A 23,137-nucleotide genomic window follows, 5' to 3' on the forward strand; every position below is an offset into this window, starting at 1 on the left:
CGGGCCGCCTTCTCCCTTCGTGGCTCAGACCGGCGGGGTGGGCTCCCGCTCTGGTCGCTCTTCACGGGGCTCCCCCTTGACCACGGGGGCCCCGCACCAACGCTTCACCCGGGTCCCCCTCCCTCACGGGGACCCAGGGCTTCAGGTCGGCTTTTCTCCGCTGGCTGCCCGGCCGGCAGCCAATCCCTGCGCGGCCTTTCTGGGACACGGCCGCGCGGGCCAATCCGTGTGCGGCGTTGGCGGCGGCGGGCATATGACGCGGCTGGGCGCCCCCATCACGTGATGCAGGCACTTTCGGCTTCGTGCTTCTGAGGCCTGGTGCGGCCTACTCCTCACTCAGGCGGCCCTCCCCTCACTCCGGGGGCCGCCGCAACAGCGTTGGCAGCAGCAGGGGTCCCTCCAAGGCGGCGCCGGGCCGCGGCGGTGAGATCGGCAGCCAAAAGGGGTAGGCTCCCTTTTAGTTAAATATTTAAACCGTCCATAAGTGCGCCAATACGCAGGGTAGGCTCCTGCGGGGCTTTGCGGCAAATCCAGTTCCCTCAGGCCACACAGGCACCGCGCTTCCAGTGGCAGGGGGGCACTTTGCGATTTGTTTAGCGCTCAGGGCCTCACAACTTCCAGGGCCCTGGAACACGAGGGGGCACAGTTCCTCCAGCAAAAGGGCGCGAACACGTGGGGTAGGCACCCACAGCGCTCCAATAAGCAACAGCTCCTCACAGCCCAGTGCTTCCAAGGGGCCACACAATCCTCCAAGGCCTTGGGGCACAAACATCCCTCTGCAGCGCTTGATAGGCAGTACCTCACAAGGGGCAACAGTTCCCCAGGCAGCCCAGGGGCACACTCCTCAACTCCTGGGGCTTCTGTCGCGCTGCGCTGGCACAGTTCCAGGTCCAAACAGCGTCAGTGACCTAGGTAGGGGCCCTCCTTCGTCAGGGGCCAGGGGGACAGCAGAGGGGGGGTTTTAGGGGTGCAGGGCCCAGATCACAGGCCCATGTGGCGGTAGCACCTCGCAGCAGGTCTCCTCACATTCCTGTCCCAGCTGTGTGACTCTCTGGTGGCACATCCACCTTACTTATACCCTCCTCCCAGGCAGTGCCAGAAACCTTCTAGATTGTTGGCAAAGCTGGCCTAAACTGGCTCAAGGGGAGGGGTTGAACACCCTGGGTGCCAGGCTTTCCCTCCACAAGCTAGGGGTGACTGGGTAATAATATCTAGACCGCTGACCTATGGCCGTCAGGTGGCAAAACCCATGGCCATGGCATCCATTTTAAATACAGAACATTTCAGTCAGGTGCATTTCTAAAATGGGGGAACATTTCCTGCACACCATTTCGTGACATTACAATTTTAAAACAGGGCAACTCCTACCACACATGGCCTATACAGGTTTGTTTCCATGGGGGAGACATCCTAGACAAGGGGGTCAAAAGCGAACCATTTCGGGGGGGAAAGGCCAAGTCCAACAATCAGGATCAAAATGTCCTATGATGCGACACTGCAGCTCCATGACAGACCTTACAAAACATTAAATCTGAGGCCTTCAGCGATGAATGCTTTGGCCTATAAAAGAATAGAAAATAAGCCAAAACATTTACATGAATTTTGGTTTGAGTTCTGAAAAAGGAGAAGCTAAGGGAAGAAACGGATACTCCTGTAACTAAGCATCAATGTCTGGGTAACAAGCTTCATTGCCATAGTGATGGATTAGCAGCTAGCCTTGAGGTGCACTAATGACCAAAAGATACAGGTCTCAGGTGTATCTTAAGTACGGCGAGAATCAATTTTCTGTATTTTTGCAGAATCATCGACTTGTCTGCCTTTGACGCAGACGTCCATCTATATCTTTCCAATCCACTCTGACACAGACATCGGTAAGACACCTGTGCGGCATCAGTCTGGAGCAAGTGCCTTATTGTCTCTGTTTTAAGGTCAAACAAGAGCCTAAGGAGTGTAGTCCGCATTGACATATTTTTACCTTCTCACTTTATAAAAATATGTCTTAGACTAGCATCTTGATGCTCATTGCTTATACCAGACATTCCCTAAGGTGATGTTGGAAATTCCATCTTAGATAAGATATAGCATTAAAGGATTGCCACTTGACCACGTCTAGGAGGAGGTCCTTGGGCCCCATATTATCTCACAAGATACTATAAGAGACAATCTTGACTGCCAGAGATGCTGCTGTATCTCACTTTTTACTAAACGCTGATATCGAACCAACGTGTGGGGAAGCGGTGTGGCACAGCGGCCAGGGTGGCTGCCTCTAGAGCATGGGGTTCACGGTTCGATTTCCGGTAGAAGCTTGGCCCAGCACCATGTGACTCTGGGCAATAGCTCGCTTAATCTTCCCGATGGCCCCCAGCACTTTGGGACCGTTTGGGGTGATTAGTTTGCGCTTTACAAATTATGTATTAGAAAAAAGTCTGGCAGGAGAGTAGCTGGTGCGACATGTGTTTGCCTCTCTCAGGGAACACAGCCTCCCTGACTACTGTCAATTACAGCACTTGGCTGTAAACAGGTATGCAGTGCGCTTCTCTTCCCTAATAAAGTCTAGATGCAAGTTATACTATTCCATGCCGTCTTAGTGTAGCGCACAAAAGTAGGTTGCAGGGTGTTAGACTGTTAGATGACATTTTAACCATGGTAGAAATGTTTATTTTATTCACGTCTGCAACATTCATTTGTGCGGTTTTAATTATATTCTGTGTGGTTGTTTTAGATGTGCTAAGCAACAGGGCAAGCCTGTTGAAATAAGTTAATTTTTAGTTAGTGTCTTTTTCGTAGGGCAGTTTGTGCATGTGGTACTGAGAAGAACAAAATAGGTTTGTTTCTAATCACCACAGTGTCCCTGGATCCCTGGTTAGGGACAATTAGTAACCCAAAAGCATGGTTGCCACTTCAACTATGTATTGGGTGGGGTTCTGCGGGGCTACAACCACAGTTTTTTTCACATTCAAGCATTGGTGCATTGAACAAAGTTCACCTGTGTCACCCGTGGGTGTGAAAACAAACATTGTAAAGCTGAGCCAAAGACGTGGTTTATGCAACAGCTAAAACACCATAAGCACAGAGAGCCGATCTGTGCATGATGCTGGCTCTCTGTTAGAAACTGGAATTTCTGGTTGGCTGAGGCTTGCGACAAAGCCAGGCAGAAACCACCACTCTAGTCAGGGCAAGGAAGTTACCCGCCAATATAACCCCTGCAACCCAGGCACAGCTTCGGTCCACCGGAGCGCGGGGTAGGCTCCCGTCCGCTTCCGGTTTCCTGGCGGCTCCGCCCACGTCACTGCTTGCCTGACTTCCTGTTACTGGGGGCCGCCAATAGCAGCGCGGCCCTCGGTCAGGAGGCAGGCCCAGTGCCTTCGAGGTGATCTCTGGGCCAGCGGCGGTGATTCTCGTTGCCTAGGCACAAGAGGGGTAGACTCCCTCTATGTGGCGGCAATGGCTCAACCAAAACAAAGGATCAGGGGGGCAATAAGCGGCAGGCAAAGCGGGGTGGGCACCCGCGCCGCAAATTACATCACGGAGGGGGGATCCCCACGCCGGGGAATCCCCTGAGGCAGGCTGGGAATCACGCAGAGCTGCCTGCAGAGCGCCCCCAGGCGCTACAACAATAAGAAGGTAGGAGCACAGCGCTCCCCAGCGCTAGGATGCCCCAGACTCCAGCAACAAGTCCTTCAGGAGGAGGGGGGCAGGGCTGGGCCCAGGTGCCAGCTCACAGGGTCCTCCTAGGCAGGGAGGCAATACCCAGTGGCGGTCCTCCTGGCGCCCAGCAGCAGCAGGCCCCCCTCTAAAGTAAGATCAGCAAGAGAACAACCTTCATGGGGACACAGACCCTTTTTATATACATTTTCCCTTTGTCTCAGGGTGCAGGGTGGGGGGTGGGGGCAAACCAGTCGCAGCTGGTTTTGGAGCACTGCAATGTGCTCAGCCACCCTTTCTATTCACTAGTCAGGCTAGGGTCATCAGACGCACCACATGGGGCGGAGCCAGCATTGTGTGGGGACAGCCCAGCCCTATTCAGGTCCCAGATGCACCCCTCCCTCACATCAGCATGCTAATCTCAAAACTCACCACCGGGGCAGACCCATCCTGACTCCTGGAGCCAGGCTCACCAGCCAGCTCCAGCCAATCACACGCCAGACACAAATTACACAGACATGCCAACTTCTAGAAGTGGCCCTTCCACACTAGACACAATCACGCCGCATACATCATTGCGCAGCATTTAATCACACAAGTCCGCACATACCAAACTCGCACCTGCACTCCCCACGCATCAGGAACTACCAGGGGCACATACATTCCTGATGCATTCCTATAGGAGGGCAGGCCAACCTCACCACACGCACGCACTCTACCCTGGGGACGTAGGGACATCGTTGGTCCTCCTCCTCGGGCCAGGGCGTCCGGGTGCCGAGGTGTTCTTAGGCGTCAGGTTTTCACAACCGGAGTCACTCTCCGGAAGAGGGGTCCTGCACAAAGAGGCTGGAGGTGTTGTCTGGGAGTCCACTGGTGGCAAACCCAAAGCAGGCTTCGTCTCTGGAGGGTCTAGGGACCACACTGGCATAGTTGGGCCACTTTGACTCGGGCTAGGAGACACGTATGCTGTGGTGCTTTTCGGTGTCAGGATTTCAGCGGTCCCGAGTCCTAGCAGATATTCTGGGGTGCATGCAGGATGCAGGTAAGCAGCTCTGCTATGCTACAGGAGTTCCTGGGTCTTGGGTGAAGGGCTGGCAGTCCTTTCGGGCTTTTGGAGGCACAGCAGTTGCAGGTTGAGTCATCTTTGGTGCAACTGCCAGGTTCAGCTGACAGCCCGGTAGGTTGGTGTCAAGATAGTTGCGCTCCTTTGTTCTTCCTTTCGAGGCTCTTCAGGGTTGTCTTTCTATCAGGTCAGCAGGATTTGATTTCCTGGTGCCAGGGGCTCCCCTAAACACTGATATAGGGGCGTTATGGAGGGTAGAGTAGTAGCCAATGGGCTACTTACTCCTGGGGTCACTACACCCCTTATATGACCAATTTCTGTGGGAAGTAAGCATAACCCTGTCCCAGAGTTCCTACTTCTGTCATCACTAAGATGGCAGACTTTTAATTTTCATGTCCACATCAGGTAGTCCATCTTAGGGGTGGAACTAGCCTGAGGGTGAACACGCCTCTCTGACTACTAATTTTCCCGTCATTCCAGGCGCCAAATGGGCCCTGGTCAGGGGGATTTGGCATACCCTAACCTCTGAGGGAAGTCAGATTTGCATACGAAAAGGTGATTAAGCTCCCAGCCTTGTGAATGCTAATTTACGGGTCATCATGCTGGAGGGAGTGTTAAACACCCTCTGCCAACGCAGATGCAGGAGCAGGGAGGCCGACAACATTTTAATCGGTCACGAGGAAGGGAGGAATAATAAAAGAAGCACAGATCTTCTAACTCCACAGGAAATTGTGGAGTTACAAGAACTTGAAAACTCCTGATCTTTCTAATTGAAATGAAAACACCACCTTTTTAATCTTGAGATAAAGTCCTGAATTGACTGCAGTGGCTTTTTCATCATCTAATTTGATATATTAGTATGGGGGCTTTTGCGGATGATAAAGCCAATACTACTTATGAAAAGGCTCATTTACAAGCCGTATCCATGTGAATTCCAAGAGGGATATTTAACCCCCAAAGAATGAATATGTGTATTTTATCTGATATGATTTTGAAAGATTTGATGAAATCATTTTAGTCCTGAAGAAGGTGGAACCATTTTAGAGATCACTGAAACGCTGCGTCGGCTTTTCTTGTGATTAGATTGTAACCTATTTTGGGAGGAATGACAATAACTGCCTAGCTAAACTTTTATCTTTTAAACTAATAAATAAAATAAAAAATTAACTTCATTTTCTGTATTGTTTATAATATTTTAGATCAGTTACAATTGTTGATTACAAACAATATTTGGCTCTTAGTGCATGCTTTGGTATAATACATGACCATAGGTCATCTGAGTTAATATTGGCTTAATAGAATTGTACTTGGTTTAGGACACAACAGTTAGCCCTTCACTTAGCATTATAGGGACTTGTTTTTGTTGCCTTTAACGCAGGCTTTGTTCCATAGGCAGCATGGGCTCTCCCCCCTGGCCGTCAGAAACTCGACTGCGGTGGCAGGCAGGTAGCACACTAGTAGCTGGTAAGCTTTCAGGGGCACAGCTAGGGTGCCCACTGGGTGCATGTATTAATAATCAGTATAGGTTTATTAATACAAGATGTTTGATACAAAAAATCTTAGCAAGGGAATTCGTTTTTGACCAGTGCCCAGCACATGTACTTAGAATGGTTTCCCTGGTCACTTGTACTGGCAGTACTGAAATGGCCAGTACAGGGTATCTCTGCTCATGCTGCAGCCTTTAGGGGAAATCGTTAGCCTCCATGCCCTAGGCACAAGTGGTACAACTTACTAGGGACTTAAAGGGGGTGCTAAAGGTATTGTCAATTAGGGGGAAAAATTACACAGTTTAGGGAAAGAAATCTAGCCACTGGGATCTGGATAGCAGGAACCCAGTGCACTGTCTGTCAAAAGGCACAAGTTACTTACTTGTGTAACAATATATCTGTAAGAGACATTCGTGAGTGATAGATGCCTTACCTTAGAATATCCCCAGGCGTCAGATTGGATCCGGAAACTTTTCGTCAGCAGAACCCCTGCGCGTTGGTAGGCGTCGTCGTATGGCTCCGCATAAGTCGTTGGCATCGTAGTTGCCAACATGACGTCACGGAGACTACTTAGGCGCCACCCATGCGCGCTGACATCAGTTCTGTACACGACTTTCCGCACCAGGAACGCAGAGCCATGCAAGAAACTGACCACCGGAGCCATGAAACTAGGGCCTTGAAAGGGATGACCTTAACCCTAGAAATCAGTATGCAGAACGGGGAGAATGGGTGGGGCAGTAAGGAATCTATCACTAACTAATGTCTCCTACAGATATATCGTTACACAAGTAAGTAACTTGTGCATCTGAAAGAGACACGTTAGTGGTAGATTCCTTACCTTAGAATAGATACCCCAGCATTACCAACCCAGGTGGGGGGTCTGCGAACAAATATCACACGAGAAAGTCACAGAGAACAGAAAGGCCAAAGAAGCCGTCTCTCCGGACTTGACTGTCAAGGCAATAATGCTTGGTAAATGTGTGCAGCGAGGCCCACGTAGCTGCCTGACAGATGTACTGCAAGGGGATGCAGCGTCCCAAGGCAGTAGTGGCTGCCGTTGCCCTGGTAGAATGGGCATGCGGTCCCACAGGAGGCTCCTTCTTAGCCAACGAGTAATAGGCGTGGTTGCACAGAATGACCCACCGAGAGATGGTCCGTTTATGCACGGCCCGACCTTTCTTGGCGCCCACGTAGCCCACAAAAAGCTGGTCATCCACCCGGAACTGTTGTGTGCGCTTCAGATAGAAAAGGAACACACGTTTTGGGTCCAGACGGTGGAGCCTCTCTTCCTCTTTTGAAGAATGCGGAGGCAGAAAGAAGGTAGGCAAAGTGATGGTCTGCCCAATGTGGAAGGGCGTGACAACCTTTGGCAAGAAAGAAGGACGAGTCCTTAAAACTACCTTGTCGGGATGAACAGAGATGAAAGGAGGACTAGAAGAAAGAGCCTGGAGCTCACTCACTCTTCTGGCAGAGGTGATAGCTACCAGGAAAGCCGTCTTAAGAGTAAGAATACGCAAGGGACGGTTATAAAACGGCTCAAAGGGGGCGCACATCAGAAAGGTCAAGACAATATTTAAGTCCCATTGAGACATTATGAAAGGCACGGGAAGCCGTAGAAAGGCAGAAATGGCGGAGGACCTTGAACTGATAATGCTGATCCTGAATGGTAAATCTGAGATATTTTCTGTGTGACGGGTGTAGCGGTATATGGAAATATGCATCCTTCAGATCTAGTGTTGGGAGGAAATCTCCCTGACTGAGTAACGGTAGAACCTGCTGTAATGTGAGCATGTGAAAGTGTTCTGATAGAATGTACTGGTTTAAGGGCCTGAGGTCCAGTATGGGTCTGAGGGACCCGTCCTTTTTTGGGATCAAGAAGTACAGCGAGTACACCCCTGTACCTTTTTGTTCCACAGGCACGAGCTCTATGGCTCCTTTTTGCAGCATGCTGACTACCTCCTGCTGCAATAATTGTAAATGCTCTGCGGACATAGGACGGTGTCTTGGGGGTATGGGGGTAGAGTGGATGTTAACTCCAGACAATAACCGTACTGGATAAGCTGCCTCACCCACCTGTCTGCAGTGATGGATTTCCAGACCGGCAGGAACTGTTGTAGTCTCCTCCCGACCGGTGTGGTATGGTCGGGGGGCAGTGACAAGACGTCACTGTTTGTTAGTGGCGGAGGATCGGGAGCTGTTGTTTCCACGACCTCTGCCCTTGGTGCTGTTTCCACGTAGCCACCCCTATTGTATTTGTTGTAGGTGGTCTGCGTGCCTCCTTTACTGTATTGTGTCTGCTGGGACAGTTGGCCTCTGGAAGCTCCTCTATTGTTGGGAGAGACGAAAGGAACCACCCCTGAACTGCTGCGACTGTAGAGCCCCCATAGACTTTGCAGTCTCTGTGTCCTTCTTAATTTTTTCTAAGGTGGTGTCCACCTCTGGGCCAAATAAGTAATCAGGGTTAACCGGCTGATTGAGTATGGTGGTTTGTATCTCGGGCTAGAAGCCGGAGATTCTCAGCCAGGCATGTCTTCGTAACATCACACTTGTATTAATCGCCCTGGCTGCAGTGTCTGCTGCGTCCAGCGCACACTTAATAGATGCGTTTGATATAAGTTTCCCTTCTTGTATTAGCATCTCTGCTGCCTCCTTATACTCATCTGGCAAGTGTTGTAACAGGGTCTCGAGTGTATCATAATGAGCCCTGTCATATCTGGCTAAGAGTGCCTGTGTGTTGGAGATTCGCCAGACATTGGCCGCTTGAGCTGCCACCCTTTTCCCTGATGCTTCTAGCACTTTAGATTCCTTGTCAGGGGGAGGAGCATCACCCGTTGTTTGCGAGTTCGCTCTTTTGCGGGCATTGGAAACAACCAGAGTGTCCAACGGCAACTGTCCCTTGATACACGTAGGGTCCACAGGTGCTGGTTTGTATTTTTTCTCAATTCCGGAGTTTATTAACCTTGCCCTTGTGGTCTCCTTAAAGATGTCTCCAGCATGTTTTAGGACACCTTTTAGCATGGGTAGAGTTTTGACAGTTCTCTCTGAGGTTGAGAAGGTGTCAAACAAAAAGTCCTCTTCGCATGGAGCTGGACATCATGATTTTTTGCTGACCTCTCAATAAGTGCATTAAACGCAGCCGTGTCTTCTGTAGGTGAGGTTTTAATAGCATAGACATGACTGTCCGGGTGAGTTTGTGGATCCCCTGGGTCAACAGCGTCTGTCCAGGGTTCAGTGTGATCTTCTGGATCAGTGTCTACAGGATAACTGTAATCCTCATTGTCACCATCCCCTACATCCACATCGGAGTATGTGGGTGAAATAGGAGCAGTGTCTTGTCCATGTGGTTGTATAGGTTCAAAAAGAAGGTGACATAGCAGAATCCCTCTTTTTCTTCAATGGAATTTTATATGACTCCATAGGCTGTTCTGGGGCGATCTTTCGCTTGAAAATGGAAAGTCTACCCGTCTCAGCGTCGATGAATTGCCTCAACTGATCTTCCTGCAGAGGCTGTCGATGCTTGGTGGCCCCCATCTGTAGTTGTAGGCTTTGGCCCCATGGACACTTTTTTGGCCGCTTCGACGCCCGTCTTAGGGGCGAACGCCTTAGGTACCACTTTCGGCGGCAGTGTGAACTGAATTGGTGCCGACGACTTCGGAGGTTTACTGACTGGCTTCGGGGGTGGAGTGGCCTTCGGCCCGACAGCAATAGCCTTCTCTTTAATGCGTTGCAGCGAGTCCGACACCTGCTTCGAAAAAGAGGCGGATGGCTGTGTTGACTCGACGGGGTCTTTAGAGCCACTGCTAGTCGTGGACTCGAGGTCTTTACTGCCCTTAGCCTTGTCGAGTCGACGTTTAGGATTGAGAACGTTCTGAGTTTCGAGTCCCTTGTTAGTGTCTACGGCCTTTGGCGCCGACTTCTTCGGGTCGACGTCCTTGACCATTTTCTTCGGTGCCTCGGCCTTCGGCTCGACACCCTTTAGCGACCTCCCCGGGTCGATAACACTCTTCTGTTTCGCTGGTGCCGATGGTTCAGAAGCCTTCGATCCGACCAAAGTAATACGCACTTTCGGTTTCGATTTCGTTTCCGGTGCTTTCGATTTTGTAGACACCGATGCTTTTGGTTTCGATTTCGATCGGTCAACCGATGGCTCGTTGGAAATGTCCGTAGCCGGTCCTTGAGGCGAGGCTGTAGAACCAAGCGTTTGATCTCGGGTAAGGCCATGTAGCGATCCCTCGACCTGAGCCTTATCGAGTGTTTTGGTCTCAGCCCCCCGTACCAACGGTTGGGCCTAGCTCCTCGCTCGAGCTATCTTCCACTGCCCCAAAGGTCTCATCGTCGTCTCCTACCTCGTCGACGTCTTCATTATCGACTATTTCCACATCGGCGTCGTAACTGGAGTCGATCTCAGATGCAGGATCAGACAGGTTCTCTTGAACTTCCTGCTCGACTTCCTCATCTTCCTCGGCATCGAAGATGTTCACTGGGTCAGGTGCCGTCTGCTGGGCCTCCTTTCCCGCTGCGCGTCGAAGGCGAATCGTCTTCTTGGAGCGGAACCGAGAACAAGCCATACAGCTGGCTTCATCGTGATCCGGAGACAGGCACTTGTTGCACACCGGGTGGACATCGATGTGAGGATACTTGGAGTTGCAAACGGGACATCTATTGAACGTGCTCCGTTCCATAATGGATCGTCGATAAGACCTCAGGCGTCGACCGGGCCTTGGTGCTGAAAAGCCACGCGGCTCTTCTTGACGTCCGGCTCGAGGATAGAGCTGGAACAAGTACTGGGCACCGATCGCAAAGACAATACCGACGACAACTAAAGGCCTTTTGGCCAAATATAAAGTTTTTTATAGATTCCGAACTTGAGTTAACAAATATACATCCCAACCCAATGGCGGAAAAAAACAATCTGAGGATGGAGTGGATGCCCATGCGCACTGTAGTCCAGGGGAGGAGCCACCTATCTTGTGATACTTCGAAGACTCTTCCAGGACAACAATGTGCAATCATCCGGACCCAACACTAGGCGGCGATCTATGCACAGATATAAATTCAGCAGCCCACATGTCTCGAACACATCATCTCCCAGAAGAGTGCCTCAACAGAATGATGAGGCAACCATAAAAATGGCATTCTGCCACTAAGGAGGACAGAAGGAATCACCAATCGCGAGGCAGGAAGGGCACATCCACTAATCGAGGTTTGCAAGGACTGGTAGGAAGGTCCGTATGTGAGAAGAGATGCTCCCTTTTTCCCGAAACCAGAGTCATCTAAGGGATCACTGGGAGCTCCTCAAACGACTGGGTGGAGCCACCAGAAGGATGCATGAGGACATCAAGTCCAAAAGGTGACAAATCTTCAAAATAAAATCAGCACTGGAGTCTGACAAATGGTGCTCAAACGCCGAATGTATGAGCTGCTCTAATGCAGGGCAAATGCACTCATGCACGGAGTGTCCAGGGTACCTCAAATGAAGAACAGCCTCTGAGCTGGAGTTATTTGAAACTTCAGCTGGTTGATGGAGAACCCCAGTCGATGTTGTAGGTTTACGTAGCAACAAAACAATCCAAAACCAGAAAGGCGGAACCCACTTTCAGGTGCCAATCAACAAATTAAGGGAATAAATTGATTCCTGGGAGGCTCGTATCACCGCAAGCATCTTGATAAAGACTTGCTGAGTCCTTGTATAATCAGAGTACACAGGCTGGATTATATAATGAGCGGATAAACAGGAGGAAGAACATTTACTAGTGTTAGTAGCTGATGGCTTTTAATAAACACTGATTATCATTTTCAATAAAACAATTCCTAAAAATAAAAGTATAATAGCCCATCACCAAGATGACATTATGGAGCCATGGGACCAAGGACATATAATGCCACTTCCTAAGCTCCCCCTTTCCCGAACTGTGATGACATATCCCTATTTGAGACCCCTATGGAGCCAGCAAAGATCCTGTTGCTCAGCAAACCTATGTAGTAGTTACCTATAAGATAACACTGTGAACTTGTGATGAGCATGGAGGGGTTAGAGATGAAATGATCCATGTAATAAATTGATGCAAGAAAAGAGAAGATCATTTGGTGTAGGCTATGCAGAGTGGGGCATGGTTCAATCTCTTAGAACTTCTAAGAGGTTACGCCATTTAGCAACTACAGATATTATTTGGGTCTCCAGTCTTACTCCCTACATTATAAAACGTTTACTTTTAGTGGATGGAAGCGGGTGCAATGTTTATAGGAATGCTGGTGCTTTACAGTTCTCACAATTATTGACAAGAGCAAATATTTAGGAGCAGTATTACCCCCTCTTACTTTTAAAGTAAGAACCAACAACATACATTTCACATTGATTTTTGGAAAGAGATTCAGGTTTGCAAAATGGCATCAAAAAGGTTCTTACTCGAGTAGGGACAAAGGGCGAGCGGGGAGAGTGGTTGAGGCCTCCAAGGTGCTTTTTTTGCGTGCCTGTAGTCTCAGATTCTGAAGTGTATGGAATGTAGGGATTCGGAGCTGGCTGGGGCTTCACTATGGCTGTCAGCTTCTGACCTCCGGTTTCAGTACGGCTACCATGCGATAGGTTAATTAAGGCACAACTTGGCAGTCGATAACCCCTTGGTTGAGAGCACCTAAAAAACAAAACAGGCAAAATGTTTTATAAGTCCAGTTACAGACTGTGAGAAAATTGACAGTATAAAGAATAGAAAACATAAAACCACATTTACAAATGCTCCAACTCAGCCAATTATTCAACCAATGAGCCACTAGAGAAAACACACTTCAAACATTTATCCACTCAAAGAAGTTCACCAAACCTTATTGTCAGGCCTCCTGGGAATTCTTCATCAAATAATACTTCATAGAGGATGTCTGCTTCTCTGTCCGCTGCAGAAGACAGATAATATAACAATGACAAAGGTCTCCAAATTTAGTACTGAGAGGTTTCTTTCACAATAGTCACATGGCAAACACATCAGCATTAGAATAGCTACAAACAAAGAAAACCTCCAAAGCTTTCAGGAGACAAAAACTAAGAAAATACTGTATTCAATAACTTAACTGAGACGTTCACAAGATTTCACAAAAAACATGGTAACTGCTAGCCAAGCCTGGCCCTTAAAGAACTTAGGTGAAAACTGACTATTAGGATTCAGAACTTCGAAACCATCTTACAATGGAAGCCAAATATAAGCAGCCCTATGTAACACAAACCAACAAACATTTGGCCTGCTAAAAGAAAGAACATTTGTCCCTCTTTTATTGGGCCTCATGCAGTGTCAGATCTTTCAGTGTACTTGGTCTGCAATGTACCTCTGCTATACGGGTTTAATTATATTAGGAGCTTAATCTCTTTCTTGTTCGGGTGACCTATTTCTTCCTCTTACAACTTCTTTAAGTAGCTTAGCACCATTTGCCTACAGGCAAACATGTACCCCATAAATAAACAAACATTGAGTGCTGCAGCTTATTTAAGTAGCTCAAAAACATGAAGATTAATGTATATCCGAAAGAAGTGTTTCCATTAATCTGAATGTTTATTTCATAATCTAGAGATTTTTTTAAATGGAGCCCAAGTGAATTGAAACAGACTAAATGAACAAGTTACTTAACTTTGGTAATGCCTTATCTGGTAGAGACAATATCTAACCACAGATTGCTTACCTTTGAATGTCCCCGCGCGTAAGACTGGATCCGGAAGATTTTTCGTGAGCAGTACTCCTGTGCGCCGGTAGGTGGCATCAGTAAACTCTGCATGGCATCTGCAGCAGAAGTGATGTCTGCGTCACATATATAGACACCAACTCTGAGTACTGAGGTCAGTTACTTTTCACGACGTTCAACGCCAGAAGTGCGGAGACATGATGTGCACAGACACTGGTGTGTCCAAACTAGGGCCTCAAAGCGATCAGCCCTGACCCTTGAAATCTCTCCGCATAGAGGGAAGGATGGGTGGGTCGGTAAGGAATCTGAGGCTAAATGGACAAGTTACTTACCTTCAGTAACGCCTTATCTGGTACCAGCTGCAGATTCCTTACCTTTGAACTTCCAGGCGTCCGATTGGATCCGGAAGAATTTTCGTAGTATTACCCCTGGGTTGCCATAGATGGCATCGGTCGACTACACGTGATGTCGTAGGCATCGCGTTCATACTCCTCATGACATCTGCGTCTTCAATATAACCGCCACTCCGGCGCACTGCCGTTTGTACTTTTCACAACTTTCCACTCCAGAAGCCATGATGTGACTGACTATTGTGTTTTAAAAAAGATAACTAGGGCCGACACAAAAAACAATTGCGCAGTGCGGGGAGGATGGATGGGTCAGTAAGGAATCTGCAGCTACATAATGTCTCTAGTAGATGCACAAGTTACTACTTGTGTAACGATAGATCTGTAAGAGACATTAGTTAGTGATAGATTCCTAACCTTAGAATATTCCCAGGCGTCAGACTGGATCCGCAAATACAGTACCCCTGTGCGTCAGTAGGTGGTGCCCTGCTGCTCCACGTCAGTCACTGGCGTCGTCAGCGCCGAGATGACATCACAGAGAGTACTTAGGCGCCACCCATACGTGCGGACGTCAGTTCTGTACACATCTTTCTGTGCCAGGAACACAGAGCCATGCAAGAAACCGACCATTGGTGCACAAAACTAGGGCCCTAAAAGGGATGACCTTAACCCTAGTAACCAGTTCGCAGAACGGGGAGGATGGGTGGGGCGGCAAGGAATCTATCACTAACTAATGTCTCTTACAGATACATCGTTACACAAGTAGTAACTTGTGCATCTGAAAGAGACACGTTAGCGTCAGATTCCTTACCTTAGAATAGATACCACAGCAATACCAACCCCAGTGGTGGGCCTGCGAACAGGATTACACCAGAAATTCACAGAGCACAGAACGGCCAAAGAAGCCGTCTTTCCGGACCGGACTGTCAAGGCAGTAGTGCTTGGTAAACAGGTGCAGCAAGGCCCACGTAGCTGCCTGACAAATGTCGTGCAAGGGAACACAGCGTCCCAAGGCAGTAGTGGCTGCAGTTGCCCTGTTCGAATGGACCCTCAGACCCACAGGAGGCTCCTTCTTGGCCAAGGAGTAACATGCTTTGATGCACAGAATTACCCACCGGGAGATGGTCCATTTGTGCCCAGCCTAACCTTTTTTGGCGCCCACGAAGCCAACAAAGAGCTGGTCATTTACCAGGAACAGCTGCAGATAGAAAGCAAGCGCACGTTTTGGGTCCAGACGGTGGAGCCTCTCCTCCTCCCTGTAAGGATGCGGAGGTGGAAAGAAGGTGGGCAAAGTGATGGTCTCACTGATGTGGAAGGGTGTGACAACCTTTGGCAAGAAAGAAGATCGGGGCCTTAGAACCACCTTGTCCGTATGAACAAAAAGAAATGAAGGTTTAGAAGAAAGAGCCTGGAGCTCACTCACTCTTCTGGCAGAAGTGATGGCTACCAGGAAAGCCGTCTTTAGAATGAGAAGACGTAAGGGGCAGTTATAAAGGGGCTCAAGGGGAGTGCACATTAAATAAGTCAAGACAAGATTCAAGTCCCACTGAGGCATTATGAAAGGCACAGGAGGAAACGTGTGTGTAATGCCTTTGAGGAAATGGTTAACAACCGGGCACTTAAAAAGAGAAGGCTGATCATGAAGCCTTAGAAAGGCGGAGATGGCAGAATGATAACTTTTGATAGTGCCCAAAGCAGAACCCAGCTGGGCCAAAGACAGGAGAAACAGAAGAACCTCAAAAAGAGGGGCAGAAAGGGGATCCACAGCCTTTGCTGTGTACCATGCCACAAATTTGTTCCACCTTCAGGCGTTTACATCTTAGTGGAGGGACGCTTGGCTGCCAGAAGGACATTACAGACTTCAGAAGGAAGGTCGAAAAACTGTCGCCGCTCAATCTCCACGCATGGAGGTGGAGGCTGGACAGGTTCGGGTGGAGGACCGTCCCCTGATGCTGCGACGGAAGATCCTCCCTAAGAGGAAGACGGATCAGGGGATCAACGCTCATACTGAGTAGCTCGGGATACCATTCTCTTTTAGCCCAGTCCGGAGCTACAAGAATGATTTGGGCCTGGTCGCGCCTGATCTTCTTCAGCACTCTGGGCAGAAGTGGTACAGGTGGAAAGGCGTACAACAGACCGCAACTCCACTCGCGATGAAAAGCATCTCAGAGCGAATGCCGCCTTGGAAATTCCAACGCACAGAACTGATGACAGCAAATTCTCTTCATGGCGAATCGATCCAACCAAGGCTGAGTTCAGAGAAACTGCCAGGTGTTGAACCAACAAGATAATGCCTTGATGTTCCAGCCATGTCCAAAGGCGCAGAGCCTCTTGACATAGGGTCCAGGACCCCACCCCGCCCTGTTTGTTGCAATACCACAAGGCGGTGGAGTTGTTCCTTAACACCTGCACCACACTCCCCCGGACAGAGGGAAGGAATGCCTTCAGTGCAAGACTGATCGCCTGGAGCTCCAAAAGATTGATATGGAGCCGTGACTCCGCCGGAGACCAAAGGCCTCTGATCTCCGCCTCTCCCAAGTGGCCTCCCCATCCCAGGAGGGACGCGTCCGTCACCAAAGTGTACTCCGGTTGGGGAAGAGAGAGGGATCTGCCCTGGACCCAATCGCGATTCGTGAGCCACCACTGCATTTGTTGTGCAGTGTCCTTCGAGATCTGAACATGATCGGACGGGTTGCCCTGATGTTGCGCCCACTGGAACTTCAAGTCCCACTGCAGAGCAGAGCCCACTTATGCCATCTGGTATGTGTCACCAGCAGGATGCAGGAGGCCATGAGGCCCGAAAGCCGGAGGATCATCCTGACCGAAACCCGGGATAGAGGCTGAAAGGTCGGAATCATAGCCTGAATATCCCGGACTCGCTGTTCGGGAGGATAAACCCGAAACAACATCTAATCCAGAACCGCTCCGATGAAGGGAAGCTTCTGAGAGGGACTCAAGTGCGACTTCAGCAAATTGATGGAGAACCCCAGCAAATGCAGGAGGTCGGCCGTAGTCTGAAGGTGGTTGACGACTGCCTGGGCCTAACCCGCCTTCAACAACCAGTCGTCGAGGTAGGGGGAAGACTGACATCCCTGACCTGCGCCGGTGAGCTGCGACCACCACCATCACCTTTGTGAACACCCGAGGGGCACTGGTGAGGCCGAAGTGGAGCATGGCAAACTGAAAATGCCCCTGGCCTACCGTGAACCGCAGTTAGCACAGGTGGGCCGGCAGGACGGGGATGTGAAAATAAGCGTCCTGCAAGTCCAACGATACCATCCAGTCTCCAGGGTCGATGGCAGACAGGACCTGAGCCAGAGTCAGCATTTTGAATTTTTTCCTTCCGGAGGAAGCGATTGACGTCCCGGAGGTCCAATATGGGGCGCAGGCCCCACTTGTCCTTCTTGGGGACCAGAAAGACGTGGGAATAACAACCACTCCCTATTTCCTGCTCGGGAACGTACTCGATGGCCCCCTTGGCCAAGAGGGCAGTAACTTTCTCCCGACATGCGGTGGCATATAGGTGGCATGGATGGAGGGGAGGACTGAAGAGGAAGGGAGTAACCTTTCCAGATTATCTGCAGCACCCACTTGTCTGATGTAATCTAGCGCCAGTGGTGGAGGTGGTGGCGGACCCCACCAAGCTCGGATTAGGAAGGCTTGGAGGAGGAAGCAGCAGGGGTAGAGGTGGACTGACCAGCACACTGGTTCCCAGACCCGACCCTGCAGAAGCCACGGCCATGACCGCGCTGAGGCTGGTTCTGCGCAGGCTTGCTAGAGGAGCCTGCCTGGTGCCTCTACCCTGGCCACAAAAGAAATGAAACCCAGGAGTGGCAGGGTGCTTCATAGAACGACCCTAGGACTTGGCTGTGGCCCGTGAGTCCTTAAAGTGCTCCAGTTCATTGTCGTCTTTATCGCCAAAGAGGCGGGAGCCATCAAAGGGCATGTCCATGAGCGAGCTCTGAACATCTGGCAAACGCAACCAGGTGTGGCGCCTCAACGCCACAGTCGTGGAAATTGCCGTGCCCAACGAATTAGCGGTTCCAAACCACACCTGATGGCAAACTTAGCCACATCCTTCCCTTCAGCAATCGCTTGGGATAGGACAGGCTGGACCTCCTCCGAAGACTCAGGCAACACCTGAGTGACGGAATCCCACACTGCGTGGGAGTAACGGCCCAACAAGCAGGCGGTGTTAACCGACCGCAGCCGTAAGCTGGCCGAAGAGACCAACCTCTTACCAAATTGTTCCAACCTTTTAGAGTCCTTATCCGGCGGAGCCGTGGGAAAGGCACTCGGTGATATTGAGGCCTGAATGATCAGGCTTTCAGGTGTAGGGTAAGAGGTCAGGAAGGCGAGATCACCAGGTGCCGGACGATGACGCCTGGTGACGTTCTTATCCACCGGCGCCCCTTTGGCCGGCTGCAACCAAGTCCCCAAAAGTACTTCGGTAAGGGCCTCATTGAAAGGAAGCAGCGGCTCCGACGATGCCGCAGCTGCCTGGAGCAACTCTGTAAGGAGGTTAGTTTTGAGGGCCACCGTAGGGAGGTCGAGATTGAGAGCCTCCACAGCCCGACAGAGCACCACAGTGTAGGAAGCACCCTCCTCCATAGTAGGCGGAGGAGAGGCACACCCCGGGTCATAAGAAACATCAAGTTCGCCCGCGTCTTCAAGGTCGTCCACATAATCTTGCTCGGAGTCACCTTGCCAGGCAAGAGGGTCCTCTGACCCGTCCCAGTCGTCGTCCGCCTCTGGCGTAGAGGGAGCCGGTTGTGGCGGCAGACCAGGAGCCGGTGAGTGGACGAACTGAGTCGGGAACGGCGCCGGCCGGGCCGGAGCCGCCTCACAATTCGGATCCCAGGCCGGGACAAATTGGTCCAGTAACCGGGGCAGGGGTGGGATGAACGGCATCAAGTGCGGTGCCGGGGGTGGAGCAGAGGTTGGTGCTCGGGCCGGAGACGGCAGCGCTGACCTCATGGCGCCGGGGCCGGAGCCAGCGGCGTAGGATCCTGTGGTGCCAGGGCCGGTGGCGAAGCCGCCGGGCCAGCAGGATCTGGGCACGGGACCGCAGGGCCCGAAGGCGCGCCGGTGGGAGCCCAGGGCCTAAAAAGGAGGTCCAGGGCAGCTGCAACTCTAGCACCTGATCGGGAGTCGCCGACGGACCAGGGTATGGCGGGTAGGCCGCAGGACTCCCAGACTCCGGAGGAGGCGCAGGTGCGGAGCCCCTGTCCCTCTCATCCCCCTCAGAGGAGCGACAGGGGGACGTCGGAGAGCGAACACACTTCTTCGACTTCTTTTCATGGCGTTGCTTACTGGATTCCGAAGGCGAAGACTTGGAGCCCGGGAAGCGACAGCTCCCGGTCCTGCCAGAGGTCCTGCTCAGACGTGAGTCCCAGGCTCTCCACATCACTGGAGTCAAGCTATCCAGGCTGAAGAAGGCTGATAGCCAGAAACCGGTCCTTGGATGCTTGATTCCGGTCTAGGAAAGACATGGCTTGGTAGTTCGGGCTGGACTGTTCCCATGAGGCACAGGGTCAAGGCTGATTTGCATATAGCCAGTGTCTGACCTAGGGTGGTGTGGAGTGCAAAAAAACTATGGATTTAGGCCCAGGTCTTTGTACTGGGGTGAATGTAAGACATTGTTCTGCATTCTGTCCATCAACTGTGTTTTTTGCAATTTTCACCCCGAGTGGGCTGGGTATGCTCAGACGTGAGTCCCAGGCTCTCCACATCACTGGAGTCAAGCTATCCAGGCTGAAGAAGGCTGATAGCCTGAAGAAGGCTGATAGCCAGAAACCGGTCCTTGGATGCTTGATTCCGGTCTAGGAAAGACATGGCTTGGCAGTTCGGGATGGACTGTTCCCATGAGGCACAGGGTCAAGGCTGATTTGCATATAGCCAGTGTCTGACCTAGGGTGGTGTGGAGTGCAAAAAAACGATGGATTTAGGACCAGATCTTTGTACCGGGGTGAATGTAAGACATTGTTCTGCATTGTGTCCATCAACGTTGTTTTTTACAACGACCCCTGGAACCCAGAGCGGCAGTGTGACGAATGCCGAACCTCCAGCAATTTCTGACGCCTCTCCCGCAAGGCTTTCGGGGCCATGGTTCGACAGTCCCGGCAGTCCCGGGGCGTAGTGATCCGACTCCAGGCAGTAGAGGCAAACATCGTGGGGGTCCTCCACTGACATATTACGGCGGCACGTCCCACAAGACTTGAAGCCGGGCATCCCTACGTGCACCAGAAGAAAAAAGGGGGAGACAAAAAGTCTCAAAAGAGTAGTCAAAAAGTGACTGAGGTGCGTGCTCAATCCGGATCTGTGCTTGCTGGCGTGAAAAAAAGAAAGAACTGACGTCAGCGTGCATGGGTGGCACCTAAGTACTCTCCGTGACGTCATCTCGGCACTGACGACACCAGTGACGGACGCAAAGCTGCAGAACGCCACCTACTGACGCGCAGGGGTACTGCTAAGCAAAACTTTCTGGATCCAGTCTGACGCCTGGGGATATTCTAAGGTAAGGAATCTATCACTAACGTGTCTCTTTCAGATAAGGCATTACCAAAGGTAAGTAACCTGTTTATCTGATAGAGATATCTAGCCTCAGGTTCCTTACCTTTGAACAGATACCAAAGTTATATCTTCCTCAGAGGTGGGACAGCGGAAAAGTTTCAATCCAAGAAATCCTGCAAGACAGAGTGGGCAAACAGGACCTCCTCGCGAACTTGAGATTCCAGGCAACAGTGTCTGGCGACCATGTACAGAGATGCCCACATGGCCGCCTGACAGATATCCGCATTAGGGACACCACACCGGTGTGCCGTGGTGGCTGGCTTCACCCTAGTGGAATGGGCCCTTAGGCCTTCAGGAGGCTGTTTCCTTACCAAGGTGTAACATATCTTGATACAGAATATAGCCCAGCGTGAAAAGGTCCTCTTTTGAACAGCAAACCCCTTCTTTGCTACCAAGTACCCTATAAAGAGTTAATCATCCACCGGAACTCTTTGGTGCGATTATAGTAGAACGATAATGCTCTTTTTGGGGCCAGATTGTGGGAGACTCCTCTTCTTTAGAAGGATGAGGAGGTGATTAGAAAGTGGGCAGAGTAACAGACTGTCCCAGATGGAAGGATATTACTACCTTGGGCAGAAAAGATGCCCTAGTTGTAAGAAAGTACCTTTTTTGGCATGGTTGCCCCCACTTTTTGCTGAATTGCTGATGTGCTTTGACTGAGTGTGCCCTGGGTTCCTGCCAAACAGGTACCCAGGGCCTATGTTCTTTCCCTAAACTGCATTGAAGACCAAACCCAATTGGCACTCTTTGGCCACAGGTCAGTCCCTTGTAAATGGTACCTCAGGTACCAAGGGCACTGTGGCCAGGGAAGGCCTCTAAGGGCAGCAGCACTTATTGTGCCACCCTTGCCCTCTACCTTTACACACAGGCTGCATATTTTGGTGCAGAATAAAGTGAAGAGTCGGCATGGCACGCATCCCTGTGTGCCATGCCTACAACCCACTGCATTGGCATAGGTCAGCCACCCCTCTAGCTGGGTGCACTATACCAGTGGTGAGAGTACAGGTGCATGAGCCCTGTACCCCCTATCAATTCTTAGATATTTTAAGTGCAGTAATGCCATTAGGAGTATATGGTGCTGAGAGTTTGTCATTACGAACTCCACAGTACCATAATGGGTTTACTTAAAACTGGGAAGTTTGATATCAAACTTCTCACCACATTAAACCCACACTGATGCCAGTGTGCGATTTAATGAAAAATGCACACAGAGGACATCTCAGAGATGCCCCCTGAAAAACGACTTAACACCAGGGTCCAGAAATGATTCTGGACTCCTGGATCGAGAGCTTGCTGCTCTCTGGGGTCTGAAACAATGCACATCCTGGGATGAGATGCCAGGCCTCATCCCCCAGTATGGGCAGGGTCCACAAAGGGGAAGCTTCAAAGGATTGCAGCCTTTGTGAGCTTCCCTGGCCCTTTGTTGCTTCCAGCAACTGGCTCCCGCCTGTTCTGACCCCCCACTTTGTGCAGGAGAATCGACAGGAAAACCAAGTGAGGAAGGGAGATGGGCCCACTTTGTCAACCCCACTTCTCCAGTGGGGGAGGCGAGGTGAAGCACAACTCTCAGTCTCCGCCATTTTGCAGTTGGGGGACTCAGCCAACCAGAATGAGGCATATGCCCCCTCACACTAGAAGGTGGCAAAGTAGGGGGTGTACCTACCCCAAGGAAGGGACCCATTGATCCCAACCTTTACCTACCTGTAACACCACTAAATCTAGTATTTAGGGGCACCCCTGAACCTTGCCTCCTCAGACAAGAACCGACCAAGAAGAAAAGAAGGACCGAAGAGCCGTGCCGAAGCTAAGAAGAGGAGGACGTCCACTGACTTAGCCTCAGCCTGTCCCCACTTTTAGCCTGCAGAAGCGAAATCCTGGTGTGTACTGCAGCCAGCAACTTCAAGAACCCCGAGGACCTACCCTGCCCTCCACAGAAAAGACTCTGTCTCCCGTGAGCACCGGATTTGCTCACCCACAGACTATGGCCAAATCCACCACTCTGCACCCGATGCCCATGGCCCGAGTGGCCCAACACCGCGAGGAGGCCTCCCCGGCATCCTGACCTCAGATCTGGTGCTCTCTGACCTGCCTCGAATCTCCCACAGAAGCCTGCAGTCTCTTTCTGGAGGATCCCCTGACCGTAACCGGAGCTGGTAAGAAAACAGACGCCTAAAAACACCCCTGCACCCGAAGACCCACGGCCTTGGGTGTCCCAACCGACGGTGTCCCAGCATCCCAACTTCCCTCTCCAACTGGTTGTCACCTCCAGAAGATCTTTGTCCCCGAGCCAGCAGTCTTTGTTGAAACCGGAGAATCCCCATTGAAATCAACAGGGCACCCAAGGCCAAACTAGCACC

The 23,137-nt window shown here is 50.9% G+C and overlaps 1 protein-coding gene across 1 annotated transcript in view; it reads right to left on the reverse strand.

Moving 5' to 3' along the window:
* The window catches only part of XRN1 (5'-3' exoribonuclease 1), a 1,308,150-nt gene that overhangs the window by 465,973 nt on the left and 819,040 nt on the right, over positions 1 to 23,137 (reverse strand). The window contains exons 30-31 of the mRNA XM_086943712.1: positions 13,014 to 13,083; positions 12,602 to 12,827 (exon numbers count right to left, since the gene is read on the reverse strand). Coding sequence (XP_086799838.1) covers positions 12,602 to 12,827; positions 13,014 to 13,083 — 296 coding nt within the window. The remainder of the gene's footprint in view (positions 1 to 12,601; positions 12,828 to 13,013; positions 13,084 to 23,137) is intronic.

Source organism: Lissotriton vulgaris, chromosome 11 (genome assembly GCF_964263255.1).
Source record: "Lissotriton vulgaris chromosome 11, aLisVul1.2, whole genome shotgun sequence".
In the NCBI taxonomy this organism is placed as follows: domain Eukaryota; kingdom Metazoa; phylum Chordata; class Amphibia; order Caudata; family Salamandridae; genus Lissotriton; species Lissotriton vulgaris.